The 26,058-nt window shown below is 56.0% G+C and overlaps 2 protein-coding genes across 8 annotated transcripts in view; both read left to right on the top strand.

The window, feature by feature from the left end:
- SORBS3 (sorbin and SH3 domain containing 3) overlaps positions 1-6,110 on the top strand; it is a 29,176-nt gene extending 23,066 nt beyond the window's left edge. For all 7 annotated transcript variants that reach the window (XM_070375581.1, XM_070375577.1, XM_070375582.1 and 4 more), the window contains 4 exons: positions 419-727; positions 1,495-1,598; positions 2,184-2,290; positions 5,272-6,110. In XM_070375581.1, coding sequence (XP_070231682.1) covers positions 419-727; positions 1,495-1,598; positions 2,184-2,290; positions 5,272-5,333 — 582 coding nt within the window. In that variant the 3' untranslated portion in view covers positions 5,334-6,110. The remainder of the gene's footprint in view (positions 1-418; positions 728-1,494; positions 1,599-2,183; positions 2,291-5,271) is intronic.
- A 3,294-nt stretch (positions 6,111-9,404) lies between these two features.
- On the top strand, positions 9,405-22,697 carry PDLIM2 (PDZ and LIM domain 2). Its single transcript, XM_070375573.1, is given in 11 exon segments — positions 9,405-9,689; positions 9,691-10,066; positions 11,159-11,253; positions 11,905-12,056; positions 14,123-14,192; positions 14,293-14,414; positions 14,570-14,648; positions 18,746-18,834; positions 19,070-19,215; positions 21,150-21,267; positions 22,277-22,697. Coding segments are annotated over 11 exon segments (1,695 nt in total). The 5' UTR covers positions 9,405-9,419; the 3' UTR covers positions 22,455-22,697.
- Positions 22,698-26,058: the final 3,361 nt, after the last annotated feature.

The raw sequence follows: 26,058 nt of genomic DNA, 5'->3' as shown, positions 1-26,058 counted from the left end.
CTAGTGAATGTTGCCCTGGAAGAGCTGGCCTAGCGAGAGAGGAGGAAGGGGATGGCTGGATGGAGAGAGGTGGGAGCAGGAGGGGGGCTGGAGACCGTCCTTCCTAGGACAGCCCCACTAACAGTAGTCAGTATGTGGGCTTGGGGACACACCAGCTGTCCTCAGGGAGTTTGTTTTTGGATGCGGTGATGACCTCCAAGGTGGAGGCAGGAAAGGACCCAGTCATGGCAGTGGTGCTAACACCTGCGCGGTACTCCTTACCAACCTGCCATGGAGCTGTGTGACCTGTATATAACCAGCTGGTGCCCTCCAAGCCTGATCCCTCCATGCAAGGTGTTAGGTTACAATGACTCTGCACCCTCCTGTGCCTGGCAGCCAAGGGCCTGCAGATACTACCTCCCTCCTTCTCTGTGACCAGGGGGAGCGCATCTGCCTGATCCGCAAGGTGAATGAGCACTGGTACGAGGGCCGCATCTCGGGCACCGGGCGCCAGGGCATCTTCCCCGCCAGCTACGTGCAGGTGACCCGGGAGCCCCGGGTCCGGCTCTGTGATGACGGCCCCCAGCTCCCTGCATCTCCCCGCCTGCCCACCGCCCGCCTGGTCTGTCGCCCCAGCTCTCCTTTAACGCCACGCAGCCCAGCTGACCCCACTGACTGGGGGGTCCAGACCTCCCCCCGCCGCACCGGCTTCTCCCTCCCTCCCCAGGAGTCCAGACCCCAGACCCAGGTAAGGTGACCTGCCTCAGACCCGAGAGTGAGCCCTGCTCCCTGTGCTGTATTCCCCATTCCTGGGAGGCTCTGTGTTGTGGAATTCCCCCAACTGCTCAGGATAGTCTAGTGGGGTGACTGAAGAGAACCTTGTGTTGCAGTCCTTGAGGACCCCAGACCCTGGAGCTGCAGCCCAGGGAGGCAGGGGTCTCTAGATGGGACCCCCAAACCAGCACAGGCCTCCTGACCTTCCAGAGTCCACTCTTGGGATTTACCTGTATCAGCGTCTTGGGACAGGGTGTGCTGGGAGCCGGGGTGTCTGCCATTCACCTGCTGTGTGACCTTGGGCAGATGACTTACCCTCTCTGGGTTTGGGTTTCCTCACTTGTAGAATGGGGATAGCGAGTCCCACTGCAGAGGGTGGTTAGTAGGAAGTAGCTGATGGGCAATGATGGCCATTGGTCATCATGCTGACATTGACCACAGACAAGGGCATGTGCTCCTATGTTCATCCCTCACTCAGCAAACTGTTATGGGCAGATAGAGCCCATGCACAGGACTCCTCCTGCTCCCAGCTCTGTGCACACGTACAGATCAGCCACCTCCCCTACCTGGGCCCAACTTCCCAGTACCTGTGAGGTTGCAGTCAGACAGGTCTCCCTGTGCTACGGGGACTGCGAGATGAGATGAGGCAGCGTGGGATGCTGTTCCTGGGGAAAGGGGCAGGCCGGTTCATGCCTCCTTCCTCATGTTTGCATGTGCCCACCTGCCCTCCTATGGACCCAGAGTCTCAGCACCCCCAGGTCAGCTCTGTCCCATCCTGGAGGCTCCAGCCATCCCCCGGACCTGGGGACCTCGTCCTCTACCACCAGCGAGATACACTGGACCCCGTGAGTACCATCTGGGACACTTGGTTGGGGTTGGGGGCTACTCCACAGGCAGTGCTGAGCACATACTAATTTACTCCTCCCTACCCAGGATGGAGTTGGGAAATTTCTCCTAAGGAGTGCTTGTCCTTATAGTGCTTACGGGTGATTTTAGTGGGGTGTGTGTGGGGCAGGGGGTGCGGGAGTGGAAGGACACTTGTCTGTAGTGTTCCTGACCTGTCCCTCCCAGCTCTGGGCCTGAGAGCAAGCCTCCCACACTGGGCACCTCTCCCCTCCATCTCTCACTGGGTTTCCAGGGCTGAGGTCAGTGTGGGTGTGTGCACAAAGTGGAACACAGATTTGAAGGCATTGAGAGCTCAGGGGAGGTGGAGTGTGGGTGATTAGGGTTTGGAGAGCAAGGAGCAGGCCTCGGATGGAGGCACTGAAGCTGGAAAGAATCGCCATGCCCAGAGCTGGGCCAGGGACTAATGGGAGCATGGAGGGATCTGGGAAATTCCAAGAATGTGTCCACCTTGGTTCGGGACTAGCCAGGCCTGGTCTGGGGAGGGGTCAGGGTCCTGGTGGTTGCTATGGCAATGTTTCCTGCAGGTACCGGGCGATGTACCAGTACAGGCCCCAGAATGAGGATGAGCTGGAACTGCGGGAAGGGGACCGTGTGGACGTTATGCAGCAGTGTGACGACGGCTGGTTTGTGGGTAGGTGGGCCTGGCGGGCACGCTGGGGGCAGGTGCATCTCAGAGTTCTAGGGGACTGAGCTGGGGGACAGGCCAGAAAGGGTATCTCAGAGTCCTGGGGGCAGGGCCTGGGAGAGAGGCCAGAAAGGTTATCTCAGGATCCTGTGGGGATTTGAGTGGCTGCTCCTGCCTGCCAGGACTGGTTCAGCAAAGATTCATGGGCTGACCACCTCCCACCCTTCCAGCCCAGCACTGGCTGCTTTCCCAAAGCCAGCACTCTGTTGTTCTCATTCCCTGAAGAAGGGTGAGGCCTGGGAGGAAACCAGACTTGCTCAGGGTCATTGTTGAAGCCAGTGGGACTCAGGGGTTCCTGACCCCCAGGCCTCTGTTCCTTCCATCATACACCTGTGTCTGGGAGCAGTCCTTGGGTGGGAGGGTTGTGGGGGGACTTGTCTCCTGAGACGCTGAGCCCTTGGTGGAGAGAACCAAGTCTCACACCTGTATGTCCCCACCCCCACCACCCAGAGCTAGAAGCTAGCTCTCTCACCCCCAAGAGAAGAGAGAGGAAAAAGATCTGAGCCCTCAAGGCTGACTCAAGGGCAGCTCAGGCAAGGACTAAAGCAGGAAGTCTCAGGTTGGCCTTGGCCTGGTTCACGGTGACCACTCAGCATGCTTTTTTCCCAGAGTGAGCGGGTCAGGTCCAGGCTGCAGCTTCAGGGGATGGGGTCATCCCTAGAGAGCAGTGAGCATCCAGAAGCTCTGGCTCAACAGGCTCCAGGGCCTGAAGCGTTGTGGGGGTACCTTGGGAGGAGTGGCCACAGGAGTGACAGCCTTCCTCTCTCATCTGAATCCAGCACCTCAGTGCTGACCACCCTTCTGACACACCAGTAACTATGAAGCACCAGCTTATTAACATGGGGCTTCCCAGGTGGTGCTAGTGGTAAAGAATGAGCCTGCCAATGTAGATGTAAGAGATGCGGGTTTGATCCCTGGGTTGGGAAGATCCCCTGGAGGAGGGCTTGGCAACTCGCTCTGGTATTTATGCCTGGAGAATCCCATGGACAGAAGAACCTGGCGGGCTATAGTCCATAGGGTCGCAAAGAGTCAGACACAACTGAACGGACTTAACACACACACACACCCACACACACCACACATACCCCAAACACACACACACACACACAGAGCTTGTTAGCAGTCCTTTCCTTGGATGGGTGGGCTTGAGGGCACATTCTTTTTTTTTTCATTCACAAGTTTTATTCCATGCAGTTAACTTTTTGTATCTTCAAAGTCAATTTACTTTAAAAAATTAGTATTTCTTATTCATCATAAAATCTATCCCCCTCCCCCAAGGAAACCAAATTCATGGAAGGAGTAATTTAGGTCTAAGGTGTTAGTTGCTCAGTTGTGTCCGACTCTTTGCAACCCCATGGACTGTAGCTTGCCAGGTTCCTCTGTCCATGGGATTTCCCAGGTAAGAATGCTGGAGCGGGTAACCATTCCCTCCTCCAGGGGATCTTCCCAACCCAGGGATCAAACCTGGGTCTCCTGCATTGCAGGCAGATTCTTCACCATCTGAGCCACCAGGGAAACCCAGTTGTCAATTTTTTGGCTACACCACACAGCTTGTGGTATCTTAGTTCCCTGACCAGGAATAGAACATGCATCCTCTGCATTGGAAGCACGGAGTCTTAACCACTGGACTGGGGGCAGCTGAAATAGGTACTATAGGTTTGTGACAAAGGCTTTGTAGCCCACCATGCTGTACATATATGGCAAAATGGCAGCACTTTGTGCATGAGTGCAAAGTTGCTCAGCTGTGTCCAACTCTTTGCAACCTTATGGACTATACCCACCAGGGTCCTCTCTCCATGGGATTCTCCAGGCAAGAATACTGGAGTTTGTTGCCATGCCCTCCTCCAGGGGGTCTTCCCGACCCAAGGATTGAACCCTCATCTCTTACGTCTCCTACATTGGCAGTCGGGTTCTTTACTATTAGCACCACCTGATCAAGTTCACCTAAATGAAGTCTTGGGGACACATTCTAATTTTAGTCTGTACACTTCTGCATTTTTTTCTTTTTTTACAACTCCTATTAAAGACAGGAGGAAAAAGTACCACTTTTGTGGAATAAGCCCCAAGGGCTTTTTTAGAGGGAAGGTTGAGAACAGTTGTTTTCTCAGTTACACTGGCACATTTCAAGTGCTCATCAGCCACATGTGAGTATCATTTTGGACAGTGCAGATCAGGGAAGGCTTCCTGGAGGAAGTGAGGGAGGCGGTGGAAGGGTTTGTGGAGGCAGAGAGGAGAAGGGAGGCCCTCTAGGGAGGGGAAGAGTATCAGTAAGGCCTAGGGGCAAGAGGGCCCTCAGCTGCTCACAGAAGTGGGTGGCTGCCTGAGGGGAAGGGATGGTCAGAACTTTAATTTAATTTTATTTTCCTGTAGCTCCTAGCATTTCTCTTCCTCTACCCCAGGACACAAATTTTGGGGGGTTGTAGTAGACAGAGGCCTGGATTTTGGTCCCACTTCTACCTCTGAGCAGCTGAATGCTTTGGGGGAACTGACATGGCCTTGTCATATACCTTACCTGCCCCGTCTCTAAAATTAGGGTGTCATACTAGACCAGTGAGATTCCTCCCTACTTAAGTTCTGTGATTCATTCTCCTGCCTCCTTGCTTTCCTGAGGGGTTATTCAGGGCTGTGTGCAAAGTTATGCACAGTTGGTTGAGTGCTCAGATTCGCCCATCATTATCAACATCATGATGCGTGGCTGGGCCCATCTTGGAGGCTTCTGCTTCTAGGGGCCAAGAGTGAGGAAAAGCAGACTCCTCCTTCCCTGAGACCTGGATTCCACCTGCAGTTCTGGGTACTGCCAGCAGAGGGCAGGGCTCTCACTCCCCGCCCACCCCCCCCCACCACCGCCCCCCCCCACCACCGCCCCCAGCTCACCCCATTCCTGTTTTTAAAAGTGGGGAATGTTCTTTCTGTCTTTCCTCTTTCAGGTGTCTCCAGGAGGACCCAGAAATTTGGGACATTCCCTGGAAATTATGTAGCCCCGGTGTGAGTGGTCTCCGTGGCAACTCAGAGCCCACCCAGGATGGGGTGGGGAACAGAGCACTTATGGGAAGGAGAGAGGACCCCCCCTACACATACCCCTCCCCCAGGACCTGAGCTGCTGGCATCTGTAGACAAGCCCAGCAGTCTTTCCTACAGAACCTCCCTTGAAGCCCCCTGGACTGATTCCCACCCACGACTCACAAGCATTCCTCTAATAGCCCTTTTATTTCCTCCCCTTCCCCACTCCCCAAATATAGAGGTCTGCTTTGAAGTGGAGACTGTTTCAGGCCTTATTGAGACCAGACCCCTGAGTCCCCCACCCCACTATGGCGTTTCCTTTTAACAGGGACCGGCTCCCAGCTTTACCCCCATGGGGTTCCTCTAACAAGAACCAGCTTCCTAACCTAATAGAGACCAAAGGCCGCCTGTGCCTGGAGGGCTTTCTCCCTTGTCACTGCAGCTTGCTTGCCATCCTCTCTGCCTCCCTGCCTCCAGCTGGGCCTGGGAGTGTGGTGGGGGATGGACACGACTCTTCCTTAGTATTTGCTGCCTGGCAAGAGGTCTTGCCTGAAGGCTCCCTCTTCCCAAAGGCTGCCAAACCCTGCGCCTGGGCCGTGCTCATCATTCCGGCTGCCTTGGTGCCCAGGAAGAGCGGGGCTTCCAAGGACTGGCCTGTCCCAGATGTATTCCAGGGAAACGGGTATGTGCTGTCCTCCTGCCAGCTCAGCAGCCCTCAAGTCCCCCCTGGAAGCAGAGAATGTAAAATAAATCTGGGTACCAGGGACCTTGCCTTCCTGTCCTTTTTCTTTGGGTTATGGAGAGGGCTCCTCCCTCTTAGGATTATGGGAATTCTTTCTGCCGTAGGCTGATCTGGGAATCAAGTGGGATGTGAATGAGTGAGTGTGTGTGTGTGAAAGGGAAGGCTGGAAAAGCACCATCATTATCTCTAAAGATCTCAGGTCTCAGGAAGGATTGGGCAGCCTGGAGGATCTGGCAAGCCGTGCTGAGAGAACTAACATCACAGGGACCAGGGCAATGCCTGATTGTGGGGAGAAACCAGAGATGGGAGCGGAAGGTGGCCTTGTTTGCAGCAGTTTGATCCTGGAGCTGCCATGGGGTTGCTGAACTAGACATTTCTGTTTGCTCTGCTCCTCATGTTTTCTTTCTCTGGGCTCTCGTGTGTTTGTTTACTTTCTTTTTTGGGCTTGGGTTTTTGAGCAATCGATGGCAGGAAGCTGGGAGTGGTGGAGCACAGCTAGCCAAGGCCAATCTTCTGGCCCGAGGACAAAGTCCTGGGGCCTGGCGGTGTCTGAGGGGGCACAGTCTGGGCCTGGCTGCTCTCATTAGGAAGGAAAGCTCCATTCCTTGGCCACTGCTGAGAGATGAGCCAAGTGTAAGGTGCTACCCACATGTTTGATGTAAGCATCCCAACTGGCAGGTTATAGGTCTGTTTTACAGCAGGAGAGACTGAAGCAGAGAAATTAAGTTGTCTGGGTCACATCATAATAAAATGCTGAAGTCAGGTCTGATGATTGTTGCTGCCTCTCTGCACAGCCTACCAAATGCCCGGGCAGTTCTTGTCCAGAGGCCCTGGAGAAGGAAGGTCATGCATGAGGTCCCTGAGGCGGGCCTGGGCTGGGCCTCTCTCACATTCTTCCTGGCAATCATGTCATCTGGGCCTGTCACTTAGGGCACCCCCACCCAAGGTGGGTGGGAAGAGGTGATGGTTCCTAATTCTGTCAAGACAGGTGGGAGAGGTCTGTGAATGATGGGGCTGTGGCCGGTCCCTGGCAGGTTCCTTGAGCCTGGGTGTGGCCTGGGCTCCAGTGTTGGTTAAACAGCAGCCTGAAGAATGAGACATGCTTTCAGTCCTCCGTCCACCCCAGTCCTCGCCATGGTCTGCTGATAGGGTGGCAGACCCAGCCCATGCCGTGGAAGTGACCCTTCTCCATGAACCTGCTAGCCTGTTCTTGATCACCCATCCCATCTCCTTTGAGTTGCCTGATGCCCTCAGAAAGGAAAAGATCTCAGGGCCGAGACTTCCTTTCCTTAAGGCAGATACCAAATCCACACCCTCTCCTTGGTGGGGCCCTGGAGCCTCTGCAGCAAATTAACCCTACGCCCTGCCTGTACATGATTCTTTCTCTGCCTTGACTTGGCACAAGGCAGGAGGGGTGACCTGGCTGGGGGGAGGGTCAGAGCCAGGAAGGACCTTAAGTCACTAGGGTGCTTATCCCAGTGAGGTGAGTGACTTGCCCAGAGGACCAGAGTGGCTAAGGGCAGAACAGTCCACCTTCTGTTCCATAGGGACGTGCCCCAGGGTCGGCTGACTTTCTCTTTGTTGTGAGTTTCATGATTGTAAATCACAGAGCAGAAATCCTGCTGATGAACCTGCAGATCTCTCTAGAGTCTATCCAAGGCAAAATCTGAGCCGAAAGATGTACAAAACCAAGTCCCTGTTACAAACTGGCAGGATGGGAGTGGGTGGGAAGGAGAGGGAAATTAATCCATTAGATCATTCAAATAATATCCCTTTTATAAAATTTCTTGGAGCAGCTGCTGAGGGGGCCAGGCACGGTGCTAGACCCAGGAATGGAGCAACAAGGCAAACAAAATCCACCCAGCCCTCCAAGGAACGGGCAACTTTATGAGGAGGGGAGTGTGTACAACAGGAGGGTAGTCTGTGTACCATCCCAGCTGATGCAGAGGAAACTGAGGCTGGGAGGGGCTGAGGAACTTGCTCGAGGTCACAGAGCTAGGTAGAGCAGATCTGGCATTTGCGGTTAGGTCTGCGGGTGAGCCCCGCCCCAGGCAGCACCTGTCCTACCCACAGCTTCCAGCTCCCTCAGGGGCTTCCAGCCTAGTTGGGAGGCAGGACAGATGCATCAGGCAAAGATGGGGAAGACTGGGATTTGTTAGTGTGAGAGCGGCTAACACACACCCAGAGCTGTGGGAGGCCGGGATGGGCAGGTAGCTGCGCTAGAGGCAGGCTGGTTCAGGGAGGGCATAGGCAGGTGGGAGGGGAAGTGAGGGGACACCTTGCAGAGGGAACTCAGAGGGAATGACTCACACCTGACACAGGCAAGTTACAGCTGTGCCTACAGGTGTGCTGTGCTGCAAACAGGCCGGCCTGACAGTGTTAGTCTCAGTCGTGTCCGACTCTTTGCAACCCCATGGACGGTAGCCCCCCAGGGCCCTCTGTCCATGGGATTCTCCAGGCAAGAATACTGAAGTATTCTTTCAGTATTCTTTCCCTTTTCCAGGGGATCTTCCAGACCCAGGGATCGAACCGGGGTCTCCTGCATTGCTGGAAGATTGCTTACTGCTGAGCCCCCAGAGTAAAGTGGAGACCTGCGGGAGATAGGAGAGCTGGCTCTGGTGGGTCCTGAGGTTTCCCAGGGTGAGGTTTGCCTGGTTTGGCTCCACAGGGAACCATTTGCTGGATGGTTCTGAGCTGATGACACCTGGGGTGTCCTCCTTGACTGTCCTCTCCTGATCCCTAGAGCCAGGGACCCAGGTGGCTGGCAGAGGGCTGGGGGCACAGGGGAGCGTGGGCCAGTAGTGGTTATTGGGAGTGGCAGGCCCCGGGCAGGGGCGACCCAGAGGCTGAGAGGGAGGCAGTCAGGAATGGAACGGGCATCAGCGCACAAGATCGAGGGATGTGTGTAATCCCGGAGGGGGGGTCGATCATCTCCAGCTGGAGTCCCTCTTCATCTCCTACTGGGCCTGGAACGTCGCCCTGAGTGGAGCAGGCTGGCGGTGCATCTCAGGCTGAGAAGCTCTGCGCAGCCAAAGCACCGCAGCAGTCGGTAGTCACCGCCCCTCCAGCGCGCTGGCCGGGCAAGGAGGCGGAGGCGCGGCCCCCGGGTTGGGATCTGTGGGTGTCAGGGCTGCATCTGCGCCAGCGTCTGAGCCTGGAGTGGGCGGAGGAGCCGGGCAGGCGGACCGCAGACAGACCCAGCCGGCCTTCCCCCACCTCGTCCCCGCCCCCGTCCCTTGGAAGGAGGGCGAGTTTCGGGGGTCAGCAGGCTCAGCTGTCTGCGAAGTGGGGCTCCGGGCCCGTCACCAGAACGCCTCCCCTGTCCCCGGGAGGATGGGGCTACCCCAGAGAGGACGGCTGCAGCCTCTAGGGGGCTCTCGGGAGAGTAGCCCCGGGCCCCCAGCGGGCGCGGGCCAGGTGGCAGCGCCCGGGCTGGGCTGCACGGAGGAGGCGGCCTCCCCGGCCAGGGGCGGCGGCTGGGGCGGCGGCAGGGGCGGCCCTGGGATCACATGGGTGGAGGCAGGTCCCGGAGTCCCGGGCGGGCTCTCCCCTGAGTCAGGCAGACGGCGGCGGCGGCGGCGGGAGCGGCGGCTTCTCCTTGCCTCCCTCCTTCCCTTCCCTTCGCTCTCGGGCCTTGCCGCCCAGCCCGACAGGTGAGCGGGAGCCAGGTGAGCGCACCCACCTGTGCTCGGGGCGCATGGCTGGCGTCCTCCCCGGCCCCGGCGCCTTGGCCGTTCTGTGCGCCCGCGGCTCCCTGGGTGCCCGAACCTCTCTGCGCACGGCCGCTCCCCGCAGCCTCGCCTGCGGTCGGTTCCCCGCCTGGAGCTGGGCTTTCTCCTCCCGGGCGCTCCTACTCCAGCCCCCAGGCGCACCGGTACTTTGGTCTCAGAACTTAGAAGGAGCCTGAACTGGGCGAGCCGGGCCGACGGGCTGGGCACTTCTTAGCTGCCCCGGCGCAGAGTCCACTGACCAGCTCAAAGGTCTGGGAATCCAAGGCATTTGCTAGCCGCCACAGCCGACTTGGGGCCTGTGGGAGGGACAGAGAGGTTGGGCCCGGGCAAAAGGGGAAGCCAAAGGGTCGAGAAGTGGGCAGACAGCCTCACTTGCCCGGGCACCCTCTCCCCAGTCTCCTAAATGCAGGAAGTGGTCCCAGTGTGCTTGATAGATTTGGGCAGCATTTGTAGTCCATGGGCCTCCCCAAGGGCAGCCCCAGGGTGGGTGCTTGGTAGGGTGGTGGCCCAGCTTGGCATTACAGCTTCCTGCCTGGGTTGGCTCCTGACTCCAGAACGAGAGGGTCAGGAAATCCTACAAGGGCCTGGTCTACAGGGACACTCCCTTACCCAGTGGAGGGGCCCTGGATGGGAGTCCTGTGGCCCCAGCTCGGCGGCAGCATCTGTCAGCTCGCCCTGCTGGTCAGCGCCCAGGGGTGGGTGTGCCCAGCTTGGCAGATGAGCCTGTCCTTCTTGCAAGAGCGGCTGGGAGGGCAACAGGCCATTGGGGGAGGTGGAAGCCTTGTCTTGCCACTTGAACCATGTTCCCAGGGGCACAGTAGGCAGCTGGGAGGCCCCCAGCCAGCTACTTGAAAGCCTGCTGTGGTGCAGCCCCTTTCTGTTCCCCGAGTGTTGTCCTCCCCCAGAGCAGGGAGGAAGTACCTTGTGCAGTCGGGTTTGGGGACCGGAAGCCAGCACTAGGGGCACTTAGCGTTGATAGTGGAGGAGGGGAGAGGAAGTGCTGACATCCACCACCTGCCAGCCCTGCCTGCCTGCCTGCTCTCAGCAAGCCCCAGTGTCTAGCACCCCGACAGCTGGCCTCCAGGGAGCTGCTCTGCTGAAGACAGACGCTAAGGGGGAAACTTAGAGTCCTGACTTCCCAGGGTGGGGGAAGTGGAACTGAGGCCTGCGGGAGAGGTTAGTCACTTCCTCTACCAACCTCCACCCGCTGACCCCCCCCCCCCCCACCTCAGCCCCTAACTGGCTGCTCCGGGACCTGTCACACACACCTCACCTCCACTTCACAGCATCCCCCTGGGGAGCTGAGGGGCTGGCTCCATCTCTCCATCCTTTCTGCCTCAGGTATGGCACTGACGGTGGATGTGGTGGGGCCAGCGCCCTGGGGCTTCCGAATCTCTGGGGGCAGGGACTTCCACACGCCTATCATGGTGACCAAGGTAAGTGCTAGTTCCAGGAGATGGGGAGGTGCCCCCAGAGTCAGGTTCTTCCCTGTCTGTCCAGTCCCCACAGACACCTTTCTCTTTTTTTTTTTGTTCTGGAGTCAAGGCCTGCTTCTGAGATTGTTGGCCGGGGTAGAGCTGGGGCCAGGTTGCCATGAGGATATGGTGGCCACTTCTAGGGAGTGAAAGGGAGCTGGGCCAAGTGCAGGGCCTGCTCTTTCTCCTTGGTCACCGACCCCATACCTACTGGCAGCCACTTTGGTGGTTAGTAGGAGAGGCCCCCTGAGCTCTTGGTGATTCTCCAAGGGCAGGCAGCACCTGCATGATTTGGTTTGCACAAGCAGGGCTCTTTTCAAGCACAGTTCCTGAAATTCTGCCATTGCATATTCTTTGAGAGGCCCTGTTAAAATCCCAGTGCTGGAGTCAGAAGTGGGGGGGCTGCCACTCCAGCTTCTGGACCCCTCCAGGAGGGGATAAGCTAATTAACTGGGTGGACACTGGTGGGCAGGGAGAGTGATGTTAAAGGGAGATATGCAGGCCAGCCTGGTGCAGGTCAGCTTCTGTGTTTCTTGGGCTGGACAAGGACATTTCCTCTCCTCATTCCCACCTGAGTGTCACCTGAGACGACTTGATCCTCATCCCCTCCAGGTAACTGAGCGGGGCAAGGCCGAGGCTGCTGACCTCCGGCCTGGTGACATTATTGTGTCCATCAACGGTGAGAGTGCAAAGGACATGCTTCATGCCGAGGCCCAGAGCAAGATTCGCCAGAGCCCCTCACCCCTGAGGCTGCAGCTGGACCGGTAGGCCCTCCACCTCCACTAGGCCTGCCAGTATTGTTCTGCCTTCTGCCAACCTGCTGCACAATGACTGCCCTTATCCCCTACCCTCGGCTCCAGTCTGGCCTCCCTGGGCCACTATGGTTCATCCCTGGGAAGGTTTGGGGCTCTGGGGCTGCAGCAGGACAGCTGAGGCCAACCGGGTGCCCAACCAGAGTCGGGTGAACAGTCAGGGTCGGGCAGGCTGGCATCAGCCACCTGGATGCCCGGGTTTGACTGGTTCCCAGTGTGTGGGGTACAGGGCGTGGGCATGAAGTGGGTTGAAGAGGAGGAAGGTGTGCCTGAGGCTGGGTCCCCAGGGTCCCTGCCTCCAACAGCCTCTGTTCTGATCTTGGGATGGTGAGGAGTTTGGGGTCTCCCTCCCCATAGAACCCCCTGTGGCTCCCCATTTCCTCTCTGGACCCTGTTGGGGAAGGCAGATTCCCAGCCTGGAACCCTGGGCTGAGTTGGAGGGTGGACAGGTGGCTTCCTGGGGTGGAGCATCCCAGTGAGTCAGAGGGCAGGAATGCTGGGAGATCCCCCTGCCAGGAGAGCCCTCTGGGCGGGTCTTGAGCCTGAGTCAGGTACCTCCTATACCTCTGCCAATGCCTCCACCACCAGCTTCCCTCTGAGCTGGGGCTCCATGCCCTCTCCTCGCCTCTGCCGCCCCTCCAGTGCTGTGGATGCTGGTTCCCGGGACCTCTCATGACCCCAGCCCCTTCAGTGCCTACGTCGTGCCACTTCTGGCTCCTGAGTGTTTACAGGAGTGCGGCCTGGAGGAGGAGGGTAGAGAATGGGTCATGGCATCTGGGAGGGGACCAAAATCCACAAGAAGCTGCAGAGTGGGGTGGGGGAGGGGTGAGGAGCTGCTGACACCATCACTTCCTCTCCTATGCTTCTTGGATGGGACCAGCCCCATCAGAGAGGTGGTACCCCCAGGCTTCCTCCAGTTCCACATGGGGGCAGGTCCAGACTCCCTGCTTCTTCTTTCTTTTGCTCAAACCCCTCCTAACCTCTCCCAACACCCCAGCCCCAGGAGACCTCTCAGGCACTCAGAAGCCCCAGGCAGGAAGTGGTGCTCTGGGCGGGGCCAGAGCCCAAACTCCCCTCACTCAGGCCCTAAACTCTGTCCTGGGAAAGAGCCGAGGCTGTGGCTGGCATGGAGTGTGGGGACTGAGGTTCCTATTGACCTTGCTGGAAGTGGTCAGACCTCCAAGATTGGTGTAGTGGGACATGGTGGGCCCATTCCTCACCCTCAGCAGCTCCCAGCCCTCTAGTCACCTCCTGTTCAAGGCTCCAGTCAGATTCCACCGGAGGGGAGTCCCTGGGGAGCTGAGGCTGGGGGTTGGGGGTGCCTTGGTGATTAGCTGCCTTGTTCTTTAGGTCCTTCAGCTCCCTGCCTGGCAGGAAGTGGGGCTGGCTCCACCCTCTGTTTTATTGGGGGAAGCCTGCAGAAGGGGCAGAGAAGTGATTCTTTCAAAGGCTGAGCTGGCAGGGGACAGGCCCCTGGAGAAAAGGGGGCAGTGGGCCCAGCCATTGTAGGCCTTTAAGAATTTTGGCAACTCTCTCTCTCTGGTCTTGAGTTTCTCCAGGGGTGAAGGATAAAGGATTATTTATATATAGTCAGCTGTCCCCTACCAAACTGATCCACAAACTGATGCTGACCAGTGATATAGTTTGGGTGAAATGTTCCCCCACCACCACCAAAAAAAAATAAAGAAAAGGAAAAACAAAGGCAAGGCAGAGGGAGGGGTGATATTGTTTGGAGTTTTTAAAAAAATTTGAATGTATTGAACTTCTTGCTGAAACGATGTCCTTTCTACTTTGTAGTGCTGAATTGTCCTTTGTTGTAAGAAATGATGGTGGCCATTGATGATAGTTACTTGTGAATTTGGTAAAGTTGAGATTTAGCTACCTGATGTCTGAATGTTATGTACATTTTCCTAATCTTGAGAACCCAGTGTGGGGACAGCTGGAATCTACAGGGCCTACCAGCTTAGTGGAGGTGCCAGGACCCCGGTGACACTCACCTCCCTCTGTCTTCTCTTCAGGCCCCAGGCTGCCTCTCCCGGGCAGGCCAATGGGGAAAGCTCCCCGGAAGTGCTGGCCACTCGCTTCCAGGTAGGACGATGCCTCCTGCTGGGAGCCCCATACCCTGAAGTGATGGGGGCCCCTCCCTTGCTCCTCTCGGCCCTGCTCTTCCAGGCCCCTCTCTCCACAGAGCTCCAGGAGGACACACACTGACAGCCAGGCCTCCCTCAGCCCCCGACCATGCAGCCCCTTCTTCACCCTGCCCCCGACCAGCCCCCAGGCTCCCACTGGAGAGGTGGTGACCAGCCACAGGTGAGCGCAGCGGGTGGGCACCGCATCCAGAGGTGCAGGCTAGCCTCTCAGAGTCTCCGAAGCTGAGGTTAGGGGGCTCTGGGGGTCACCTCTGTTTCCTTAGGGCAGCCTGGTGGAGAGGACCCAGGCACCCTCTGTCCATTTCCCCATTTCAGTTTCCAGAGCCTGGCGTACTCCCTGGAACCTGCTTCTGCTGACCACTTGTACTATGGGGGCCGCCGTGGAAGCCGACAGGTGAGGATACCTGGTTGGTTGGTAGTGGTGCCTGTAGGGCCGCAGGTGGCTGGCCCCACCTGGGCAGTCAGCACTGCGGTTTCCTAGCAGTGGTGGGCTCCTTTCCGGAGCTAGGAGGCCAGCGCTCTGGTGAGGGAGACAGTCCTTGTGCTGGCTAGACCCAGGTGGCCTTCTACATCTTACATTCCTACTCGCTGCCACCTCCTCCTTGCTGATGGCTTCCTCCCTTCTCCAGTGTTTCTCTTGGGCTGGGACCGAAATAGTTTTGCTGCTGTTGTTGGGATGATTCCCTTTGGCTCTGGCTGCATCTCTTGAACACATTCCTCCCCATTCCAAGCCCCATGCCCGCCCCCAACTCCCATCACCCATCCCCCCTCTTCCTCCTCTGACTCAGCCCCCAAGAACCACCAGAGAACCACCAGCCGGACTGTGATTCCGACTCCAGTTGCATTTGGCTTATTGTCTGTTTTTTCCCCCCTCCCCAGCCCTTTACTCCTGGTCCCACTGTCTGACAGACAGGACCCCCCAGGTCCCACTGTCTACGAGTGACAGCCCAACCCCCACCCCTTGGTGGTATTTCTCCTCTCCAGGGGCAGGGTTGGGGAGGTGAGGAGTGAGGCGGCCAAGAGTCCTGGCCACAGCTGCTGGGGGCAGAGTTTGTGGGGCAGGTCCAGCCTTTGGGGTGAAGGGGATGAGGCCCAGCTGCTGGAATCCTACCTCAAGTTGATTCTGCATTCCAGAAAGCAGAGCCTTTGGAGATGGCTGGGGGAGGGTGCTAGAAACTGGGGGCTCTGGAGAAGGACAGAGCAGGGTCTTTTGGAGGCTTCGTAGTAGGGGCTCCCTGGTGACCCGCTGCAGGGCCTGCCCAGTGGCCCTCCATGCAACGTGGGCATAGAGATGTATATATTCAATGAGACACCATCTTTAAGGAATTTCAAACATAATTGTAGAGATAAGAGAGACATGCAAAACAACTTTGGAACAATTAAGCACTGAACGGTATGGTCTTAATTATAAAAGCAGGAGGCGTTCTGGGAGGGGACAGCTGAGTGTGGGCTGGAGTGGCCTGAGAAGGCTTTGTCAGGAATTTTGCTGGATGTCAGAGGTAGATTTCGGATTAGAGATGATGAGCCGGGGAGATGGGAACACAGCAGTTGGAGCAAGACCTGGCGTGTCTGGGCCTGGGGGCCTTCTCCACAGAGATACGGGCTGAGACCAGCTAGGGATGAGCTTGGTCCATCCTGGCCTCCTTCCTCCCGGTGTCTGCAACCAGGGCAAAGGGGAAAGGCAGATGAGATGGGGAGTGGCTTTCAAAGTGGCAGCAGCAGCACCTTGGAACTTGTTAGAAATGCAGATTCTCAAGCTCCAGTCTAAACTTACTGGATCAGACAGGGGTGAGGGCCTGGGTGGGGTGGGGCCACCCATCTGAGTTCTCAGGAGCCCTCAGGGATCTGCTGTACACACAGCTTTGAGGACCACCCATGTGGTGTGAAGAGGAGCTCTGGGTGGGGTGGCAGGGAGACCTGGGTTAGTCTTACCTCTACCGTGTCACTTTGGACAAGGCCCCCTTCCTCCACTCTCTGGGCCTCAGAGTTGGACCTGAGGCTCTGAATTCCCTTCTTTGATCCTGAGGCCTCTTGTCATTCTTTCGACAAATATTTGTGGAGCAGCTGATTCGGTCAGGCACCCTTCTAGGCTCTAGGGATACATTGGTGGAAAAGCAGAAATTCCTAACCCTGTGAAACTTGCCTTCTGGTCTACAACAATGAGGCTGTGGTCAGATGGGGTGGAGTCACCAGACACATAGCTCCCTCTTGGGAACCACTCATGCACTTGAGCACCTTAAAGGCTCTGAAAAGTCCTGTGAGAAAGATGCTTAATTTTATTAATTTCCTAAACTTGTTTAACTGCAGAATTTCTCCTGGGGTTCCCCATTGTCCACTCCCCCAAGCACTCAGTTATTAACATCCCCCGCAATACATTTTGAGAAGTATTGGCTAGTGACAGCTCTTGATGAGCAGATAAACAGCTTTGGAGATGAAAGGTGGTTTGGTAAAGGGAAGTGTCACCTATGGGTGCCTCGAGGGGAGGAGGGAGGTAGGGAAGGGAGGGGAAAGGTGAAGCTGCTCCAAGTCAGGGCGTTGGGCTTCTCTCTTTACAGGCTTGCCAGGTGGCTCACCTGTAAAAGTACTCGCCTGCCATGTAGGAGACACAGGAGACGTGGGTTCAATCCCTGGGTCAGAAAGATCCCCTGGAGAAGGAAATGGCAACCCACTCCAGTATTCTTGCTTGGGAAATCCCATGGACAGAGGAGCCTGGTGGGCTACAGCCCATGGGGTCAGAAGAGTTGGGCACGACTTAGTGACTAAACCACCACCACCTTGGGGATGAGGTGGTCTTGCAGGTAGAAGGGGGCAGAGGTGACTACAGATGAGGTGCCACTGCCCCAGGCTGCAGTGGTCATGGCCTTGCCTCTGGCTCCCGAGTTGGCTAAGGCATCACTGGGCTCAGGAAGTAGGACATTACCAGTCCTTATGGTGCCCTTCGGAAACCAGAAGTTGCCCGCTTCTCAACAGGCACACTCTTGGGTGACCAGATATGAAGTAAAAACAGCCCTTGTTTCACTGGCTAGCATGAGGACATGGCCTACGAAGGGAGCCAGGGTGGATTTCAGCTCTCCCTCCCTGCTGGCCAGTGCCCCCATGCAGGGCACATGCTGGCCTGTCTGGGACAGCAAGATGAACATTGTTCTTGAGTACCTGGTGCTGGCTGTCCTTCCTAAGGGAACAGCCTCACCATCTGTCAATTGACTGCATGGCACCAGCCGGGCACCCAGGAGCCCAGCGAGGAGTCCTAGCCCAGCCTCCCACTCCCTAAGGGACTTGGACCAGCCAGTTTCCTTTCTGACCTTTAATCTCCTTACTGTAGAAGCCGAGGAACAGAAGAATGCAGGCTGGTGCAGGGGGTCTGGTGCATTGAGAGTTTAGGGCTTTTTTTTTTTTTTTAAGACTTTGAAGTTTGTTTTCAGCTTAAGAAGTCATGAAGTTTTTCCACTTGACAGTATACTTCAGCCCCAACTTTTTAAAAACAAAGCATTTGATTTGGCCGCGCTGGGTCATAGTTGCGGCATGCAGGAACTTCTGTCTTTGTTGCAGCATGCAAGCTCTTAGTTGTGGCCTGTGGGATCTAGTTCCCTGACCAGGGATCAAACCTGGGCCCCTTGTTTTGGAAGCTTGGAGTCTTAGACACTGGAACACCAGGAAAGTCCGATCCCTGACTTTGAATTTTAAAGTCGAAAGTGTTTGGCTTTCCGGGAAACTGTGCCCTCAGCCTGGTCTTGGCGAGCCTAGTTGTCTCTGAGGCTCTCCTCTCCTTTGGGGATGGCTACAGAGAGAGTGCAAGATGCAGGCCAGAAAGCAGAGCAACAGGGAGACTGCAGGCAAGATTTCCAGGTAGAGAACAGGTGTGAGAGGCCCAGAGGGCAAGCACACACTGAGCAGTGGACTCTGCTGTGAGCCCCAAACAGGCCTGGCTCCTCAAGGCTCCATGGGGCAGGACCAGACTTCCCAGGGCAGTCGGGAGAGGCTGGTGAGCCCAGACCCTAGTGTTATCAGAGGAGAGATCTCCCCCAGCATGTGGGGGAGACGGGACTTTTGTGTGGCCCCAACTCTGACACCAAGAAGGGTCTTGGCCCTTTATGTTTCCTTTTCCTCATTGCAAAAGGGTCAGCTTACTTTCTCTCTGCTTGTCTGCCTCCCCCCGCGCCAGTGAGCAACGTCTTTGCAAACACAATCCGTGAGATGGCAGAGGAGCCGGCATGGTGGCCCCACATGCTCGTCTTCATTCTGTCCTGTGCCTGTTCCCCTTTGGGCAGCAGCTCACCCTTCCAGAGCTGGGTGCTGGCCTCCCTCCCTTCTCGGACCCAGTAGGAGCAGCTACTGGCTGTTGCTGGTGCAGCAGGGGGAGCCTGCTGGTCAGCGAGGGCCGGGGGCCCCCTGGTGTTGGCCTGAGGAACAGCTGAGCCTGGCCGCTCAGATGGGTGTGCTGGCCCAGGGCCCCACTGCTGACTCCTCCCCTGGTGCCTCTCCTTCCCACAGGCCAGCCTCAGCCCTGCTGGCGACTCAGCGGTGCTGGTACTGCCGCCACCGCCCTCCCCGGGTGCCCGTTCCTCCAGCTCCAGGCTCAGGTACCACTGGGGTCTGGAGGGAGGGATGGGATCTTGGAGGGTCTGGGAGCAATAGGAGACTGTCAGGTTTCCCGGAGAAGGGTGGGGGGTTCCCAGCTCTGTAAGCCCAGTTGGCTTCCCTTTGACCCCCAGAATCCTTTATCCCGCCCCGGGACACTCTTTCTCTGCCCTCCTGCTCCTCCTAACCCCCGGGCATGGGTCCCTCACTCCTGGCTGGCTCCCTCCATCCCTGCAGTGCGGCCTCAGAAGGCGAAAGCCACCTCCTGAGAGAGGACTCAGAAGTCTTCAAAATGCTGCAAGAAAACCGCGAGGCACGAATGGCCCCCCGGCAGTCCAGCTCCTTCCGGCTCCTGCAGGAAGCCCTAGAAGCTGAGGAGAGAGGTGAGCCCCTGGGGGCTCGGGCAGGAGGACATTCCCCCAGGACACTCTGAACTGCTGACCAGATGTGTTAATAAATTAGCATTTAAATCAATATTTTTTAAGGCTCTGACTTATAGAAGCCACCTTCCCTGAACTTCAGGAGCCTCTGGTCTGGTAGGGGTTACTGGGTTGCACCCAAAGGTGCTGGCTAGGTTCAAGGACGTGCCAAGGGAACCATAAAGGTAGGTGGTGGGCCCTGGGTCTCCAAGGAGGATTTCATGGAAGAAGAAGGGTTTGCCTTGGCCCTTGAAGAAAGATCAAGTCTTTCACAAACGGCCTTAAGAAGGTGGCCGGGAGCTGTGTGGAATGTGGAGGTCTGAGCCAGAGGGTTTTCGGTGGGATCAAGAGGACTCTGGCTGCATGGAGGGGGGCTGTGGAGGTTAAGTCCTGGCTGTGAAGCCTTGCATCCAGGCTGAGGAGTGTCCTAACCCAGGAGGGCTGGGTTAAATAGTGCCAGAGGATACATGAGGGGCCGAAGTAGGCAACAGAGGTATGGTCTCCCACCAGTGGGTGAGTTGTTAATTCATCAGACGTTTACTGACTCATCCAGTGGACCAGCCTTGAGCTATGTGGCAATCGAAGGTGGTCGGGACCACCACCGCCTCCTACTACTACTACTACTACTACTAATCTACTCCCGAGGAACTCCGTGTATTGGGCAGACTGGCTGCTCAGCATTCTGGGAAGTGGATGTTTGTGTGTGTGTGTGTGTGTATCTATGTGTGATGCCGGGGGAGGCGGGGCGCAGGGCACTGCCTCCTTCCAGGGGAGAGATGAGGAGGGCCTGGCCTCGGCAGTGGTATCAAGGGGACAAATGATGGGACTGTCAGAAGTATTTGATCGGCAGAATGACTGGTACCTGGTGAAAGAGAAAATGTCAGTCACTCAGTCGTGTTTGACTCTGCAACCCCATGGACTGTAGCCCGCCAGGTTCCTCTGTCCATGGGATTCTCCAGGCAGGAATACTGGAGGGGAACCTGGTAACTGGTTCCAAGTCTGATGTTTTGCTCCTGGAGGTGTTCACAGAGGGAAAGGAGACAGGGTAAGAAGCTTTGGAGCAAAGCGCATCCATCACCACCCCAAGGCCTTGGCAGGCCCTGGAAGGGGGCACAGAGAGAGGTGGGGAGGGGGGCAAAGTGTGTCCATCACCACCCCAAGGCCTCAGCATGCCCTGGAAGTGGGTAGAGAGAGGCGGGGTGGGGGTGGGGGCGGTGAGGGCAATGCAGACAGATGGTGACTTCACCCCTGAAATCTTGGCATCCTCAGCTGTAGACAGGGACCATACCTGCCAGGTAACATCTGTGCTTCATCTTCACTTTGTTCCAAGGCTCAGACACCATAATGCACATGAGAGCCCTTTGAAAAGTGCACAGAGGTGGTATGGTATGTGTTATTATCTGTTATTACCATGTCTCTTAGTGTCATTATGACTGGATCAGTAGAAAGGAACCGCCTGCTTGGTCTGATGTGTCAGACACTCAGCACAGACGCTGCTCAGGCTGCCTTAGCTTGGGTAGCTCAGCCTTGAATCTGCTCCCTGCCCTTGACCAGCCTCAGCCAAGGGTCTGGCACGATCATCTCCTTCCTCCATGACCCCCACTCATACCCAAGGTTGCGTTGAGGTCCACTTGGAAGTGTGCCTTTGACAACGAGTCTCTTTGGAGCTAGTGCTGGGGAAGGTGGAGTGAGCATCAAAAATACAGCCTGGGGACTTACCTGGTGGTCCAGTGGTTAAGACTCTGCCTTTCAATGCAGGAGGGTACGGGTTTGGTCCCTGGTTTGGAGACTAAGATCCCACATGCCTTGTGGCCAAAAAAAAGAAAAAAAAAAATACAGCCTGATGCTGCTGCTATGGACAAGCTCTGATGTGTCTGTCTGTCCTCCCCCCTGTCCAGGTGGAACACCTGCCTACCTGCCCAGCTCGCTGAGTCCGCAGTCCTCCCTGCCCACCTCCAGGGCTCTGGCCAGCCCACCCAAGCTCCACACGTGTGAGAAGTGCAACACCAGCATCGCGTGAGTGTTGGTGGCCTGGGGCGCAGGGCCTGGGATAGGGAGGGCAGGGCCCAGATGCTCTGTGTGAATCCACTAGCCAGAGGCCCAGGGGGGAGTGCTGCCACAGGGGACTTGTGATGGGCTCAGGGGTCGTTTCAGCCTTCTTGGGATGCTTGCACTGGCTTTTTCCTGCAGTCTCTCCTCTTGCTCCATTTCTTTCCCTGCCTTCCTGGAGGAGGAAGAAATGCTACTGTTTTTGATTTCTCTCCAATCATCATCTCAATGCCTCTGGAGATCTGCTCCGCCTCCTCCTGGAAAATCTTGCTCTTACTCCCTTCTTCCCGCTCTTAGGCTGCCTTTTCCAGAGGTGGGTGCATTTTTTCTTAGTGGGTGGCGTGATAATGTAGCTCAGAGAAAACATTCTCTGGAAAATTGAACCTTGGCCATCCCAACTTCCTGGTAAATTTCTTCCATGCTCAGTGTTGACGGTCAGATAACTCTAGGCAAGTCCCTGGCCTCTATGGTTCATCTGCAGAATAGCAGACTGCCCACCCCTGCTGTGCATGCCCGAGGAAGGGGATCCTATGCCTTGGTTCTCAAAGAGCTGCAGCTGGGCCCCTGAGGGATTTCAGCCAACACCCCCAGAATTTCCCCTTCAGGAGGTCCCCAGCCCCAGGATTTGCATCTCCGATTCATCCCCTGGTGACACGATGCTGTGGGTCTTGGCACCTGGGACTTCACTTGGAGAATCACTATTCTGTTAACAGTCCAGAAGATTCAGGATGGTGCTTGTCTGCCTTTGTGCGGGGGAGGAATGACTTTAAGATTGGGGTCCTGTGGGTGTGGGCTGGGTTTTCCCTGAGGGTAGGCTTGAGGAGTCAGGTGTTTGAGATTTTGGGACCTTCCAGGGTCCTGGCTCTGGGCTGGGGACTAGGCTCCATGAGAATGGGAATGGTGGCATCGTGCTAGGCACTCCTGTCCCTCCCTCCTGCCCCCCAGGTTAATGGCTGTCCCCTCCCTGTCCCTGCAGGAACCAGGCCGTCCGTATCCAGGAGGGGCGGTACCGCCATCCTGGCTGCTACACCTGTGCTGACTGCGGGCTGAACCTGAAGATGCGAGGGCACTTCTGGGTGGGGGACGAGCTGTACTGCGAGAAGCATGCCCGCCAACGCTACTCTGCACCCCCCACCCTCAATTCCCAGGCCTGAGCTCTCAGCCCACCCTCCACTCTGTGGGCACCTCCACGCCAAACCCATGCTAATAGCACATTGGCCTGGAAAGGTGATGGGGAGCGGGGTGAAGCCAGAGGCTGGGACCTGCCTGAGCTGCAGGTGAGGGCAGTCCACATCCCCAGGCCTCTGCTGGATACTGTTGCATCCTCTTGATGGATGGGCTCTGCATCAAAGCCCGAAGTGGGTGCTGCATTGGACATCTTTGTGCACCGGGGATTAAGCAGGTTGGGACACAGATATAAGTGTCCAGAAGGAGAGGGGTGGGCCAGAGGCTACAGGTATTCACTGTGTAAAGTTTTCAACATATGAGCACTAAAAATATATACTGTACGTGAACAAAATAAAGTAGGTGCCCCTCTCTTCTCTCCTTCCCTGCCCCAGCCCCTGGAAATGAGCTTCCCATAATCCTAGGTGGAGAGTCTCTCTTTTTTTTATTTTAAAAAAATGTTTTTTAATTTTGCACTGGGTCTTCACTGCAATGAGTGGGCTTTCTTGAGTTGCATTGTGAGGGCTTTTCTTATGATGCACGGGCTCTGCAGCATGCAGGCTCAGTAGCTGTGGTGTGCTGGCTTAGAAACCCTGTGCCATGTGGGATCTTAGTTCCCTGACCAGGGATCAAACTCACGTACCCTGTGTTGGGAGGCAGATTCTTAATCACCCCACCCCTAGGGACATCCCTGGAGAGTATTCACATGTAACAATTTTTCGCCCTCTTATTTCCCCCCCTCCCTCCAAGCCCACTCCTACCAGATTGCTTCGCCATGTGACATTCCCTGCTGAAGAGACTGGCTCCTTTTAGTGGATGCTCATGCTCTCCCTGGACCATTTTGTAAAGATGCCTGTTTTATTGGGATGATCCCTGGTAGAGGAATGAGTGTCTCACTGGGAGCCTGGAGAGGGATGAGGGTGACAGAGCGCTGGAAGCAAACAGGAAGCAGGCCCTGAAACCGCTTCTGCCCAGGCCCATCTCAGTAAGACAGCATCTTCCTCTGCCAGCCCTGCCTGGGCTGGCGCTCTGCCCCTCGCTCTACTTCGTATGGATGCTGCCAGCCCTGCTGACTTACTCAGAGGAGCTGGGGAGGCAAGTGAGGAGACAACACCTAAAGCTGTGGTCCCCAACCTTTTTGGCACCATGGATTAATTTTGTGGAAGAAAAGTTTTCCACGGATTGGGGCAGAGAGGGGGATGGTTTGGGGATGATTCAAGCGTTTTTCATTTACTGTGCACTTGATTTCTGTCTTGTGGCAATCTCAGGATATTCTGCCCTGACATTAGGGCTAGGGTTCATGCTCCTGTGAGAATCCAATGCCTCGGCTGCTGACAGGAGGTGGAGCTCGGGTGGTAATGGCAGTGTTGGGGAATGGCTGTAAATACAGATGCTTTGCTCACTGGGCCTCCTGCTCACCTCCTGCTATGCAGCCTGGTTCCTAACAGGGCACGGACTGGTACCAGTCTAAGACCGGAGGGTTAAGGACCCCTGATCTAAAGAACTTTGTCTACTTGCCCAAGGCTGTCTGTACCCATTTGAGAAAGATCATCCCTAGGGGTAACCTTGGACAGGGCTGTGAGTTAGCTTTGCCTGGGAGGGACAACCCAGCAGTGCCCCCACCCTCCCAGCCAGGGTTTGTCTGCCAGCCTCTCCCCTGGGAGCCCCAGCTGCTTCACAGGTGGTAGATTGGAAAGCTGGTGCTAGGCGTGCCTGCCCTGGGGCTATGTTTGAGTCAGACAGGGGGCTGTGGTCCTCTGCCAGATTTTTGGCTTGATTCACCCATCACTTCTGGTCCTAATCCCAGAGGACATTTTAGAAAGGTGCATGGGTGCTGCTGGGCTGCAGCACCTACCTTACCACCCAGTCAGTCTGGAGAGAAAAGATAAAAGCTGGGGGGTGCTTTGGTGCTATCTGGTTCTTTTTGAATGGAATCTTGGCAGAGACTGTGTGTGTTGCCTCCTCAGGCACCTTGATGTAATTTATACCTTGCTATAATTGTCCCACTTTTTGCCTGAATGACTGCCTTTATTTTTATAGGAAAGATCAAGCCTGTCTGTGGCTCAAGGAGTTGTCAGGCCCCAATAATCTGGTCCCAAGTAGGACAGGGTCCTTGGCGCCACCTAGTGTCAGGTGTAGCCCTTGGCAGGGAGAATGCTCACAAAAGGGGACTGATTGACTCCTCTGTAAATTCTTGGGTCCTGGCACAGTGGGAATACCGGAAGAGCACTTTTATGGGTTTCCTAAAGATGTATAATCAAGTGGCAGCAATAGAGTTGACATGATGAAAAGTGCTATATGGTAGTGAGTGTGAAGAGCTTACGTGGAACACACAGCAGCATCTGAGAGTTCAGAGCCAGGGCCATCATTGTCAGAGGAACAGGACTCAGACAGATGGAGGAGAGACATGCAGAGTGAGGGGGTTAGTGCAAGTGGAATGCTCAGCTTAGGCGAGAGGCTGAAGGCGATACTGAGACAAGATTGGAAAGGAAGATGGGAGCCTTGAATGCCGTAAGATATGGTTTGAATTTCACCTTGAGGCTCTGCGGACAGTAAAAAAAAATCAGCAGGGAAGTAACAGGTTGGAAAAGAGAACATTGGGGTCTTAATATGGTCAGATCCCCACGCATAACAAACCATTCTCTTAGACTCATGGTAGCTCTAAGGAACGGAGAACAAATGGGGTATGGAGGCCCATGTGAAATGGGTCGGCCAGTGAGCTGTTGAAGGCCTTTCAAAGGCTGGACAGGTTTTAACTAATAGTAGTGTAGTGTTAAATGGCAACCCACTCTAGTGTTCTTGCCTGGAGAATCCCAGGGATGGGGGAGCCTGGTGGGCTGCCGTCTATGAGGTTGCACAGAGTCGGACACGACTGAAGTGACTTAGCAGCAGCAGTGTAGTGCTAGTCACTTAGTCGTGTCTGACTCTTTGCGACTCTGTGGACTGTAGCCTGCCAGACTCCTCTGTCCATAGGATTCTCCAGGCAAGAATACTGGAGTGGATTGCCATTCCCCTAATTGTGGCAGTCAGCTCTCCTCCCCAGGGCCCAAGTGTTTCAGCATCAGAGTTCTTTGCGGCCACCAGCCAGCCCGAGCCTGGGGGAGGACTTCTTTGGAAGAGAGTTATTAGTCAATCCTGGTTGCCAGAGGAGAAAGTGGGGGGCAGCCTTTGGTCTCTGCCCAGCTGTGAGCATCCACCTGCTTTGACCCAGACAAGCTGGGGAGGGGATGGGATACCACCCAAGCAGGCAGCTGCTATTTGTCCAGCTCAGTGCCCTCTTTACTTTCTTCTGTGTTTTGGGGAATGACTTCAGAAATGATGACAGATTCGAGTTACAAGTGACCTGAGAGAGCATCGGATACAGCCCCCTGCTATTGGAGATGAGAAAATGACTTTCCCAAAGTGACACTGCTAGGTAATTCTCAGGTGCTTTAATGTCAGTTCTCACCATTCTGAAATAGGTACTGTTGTCATCCTAGTTGTGTCAATGAAGAAACTGAGGACAGGAAGGATAAGTCGCTGGTTCAAGAACTCCTGGCAGTAAGGGCAGGGGGCTGAGGAGCCAGGAGCCTGAGTCCTGGGTTCCTGGCTTTC

The sequence above is a fragment of the Bos mutus genome, chromosome 8 (genome assembly GCF_027580195.1).
Source record: "Bos mutus isolate GX-2022 chromosome 8, NWIPB_WYAK_1.1, whole genome shotgun sequence".
Classification (NCBI taxonomy): Eukaryota; Metazoa; Chordata; class Mammalia; order Artiodactyla; family Bovidae; genus Bos; species Bos mutus.
Note: the sequence above shows the minus strand (reverse complement) of the source record. Positions and strands in the feature narration are given on the sequence as shown.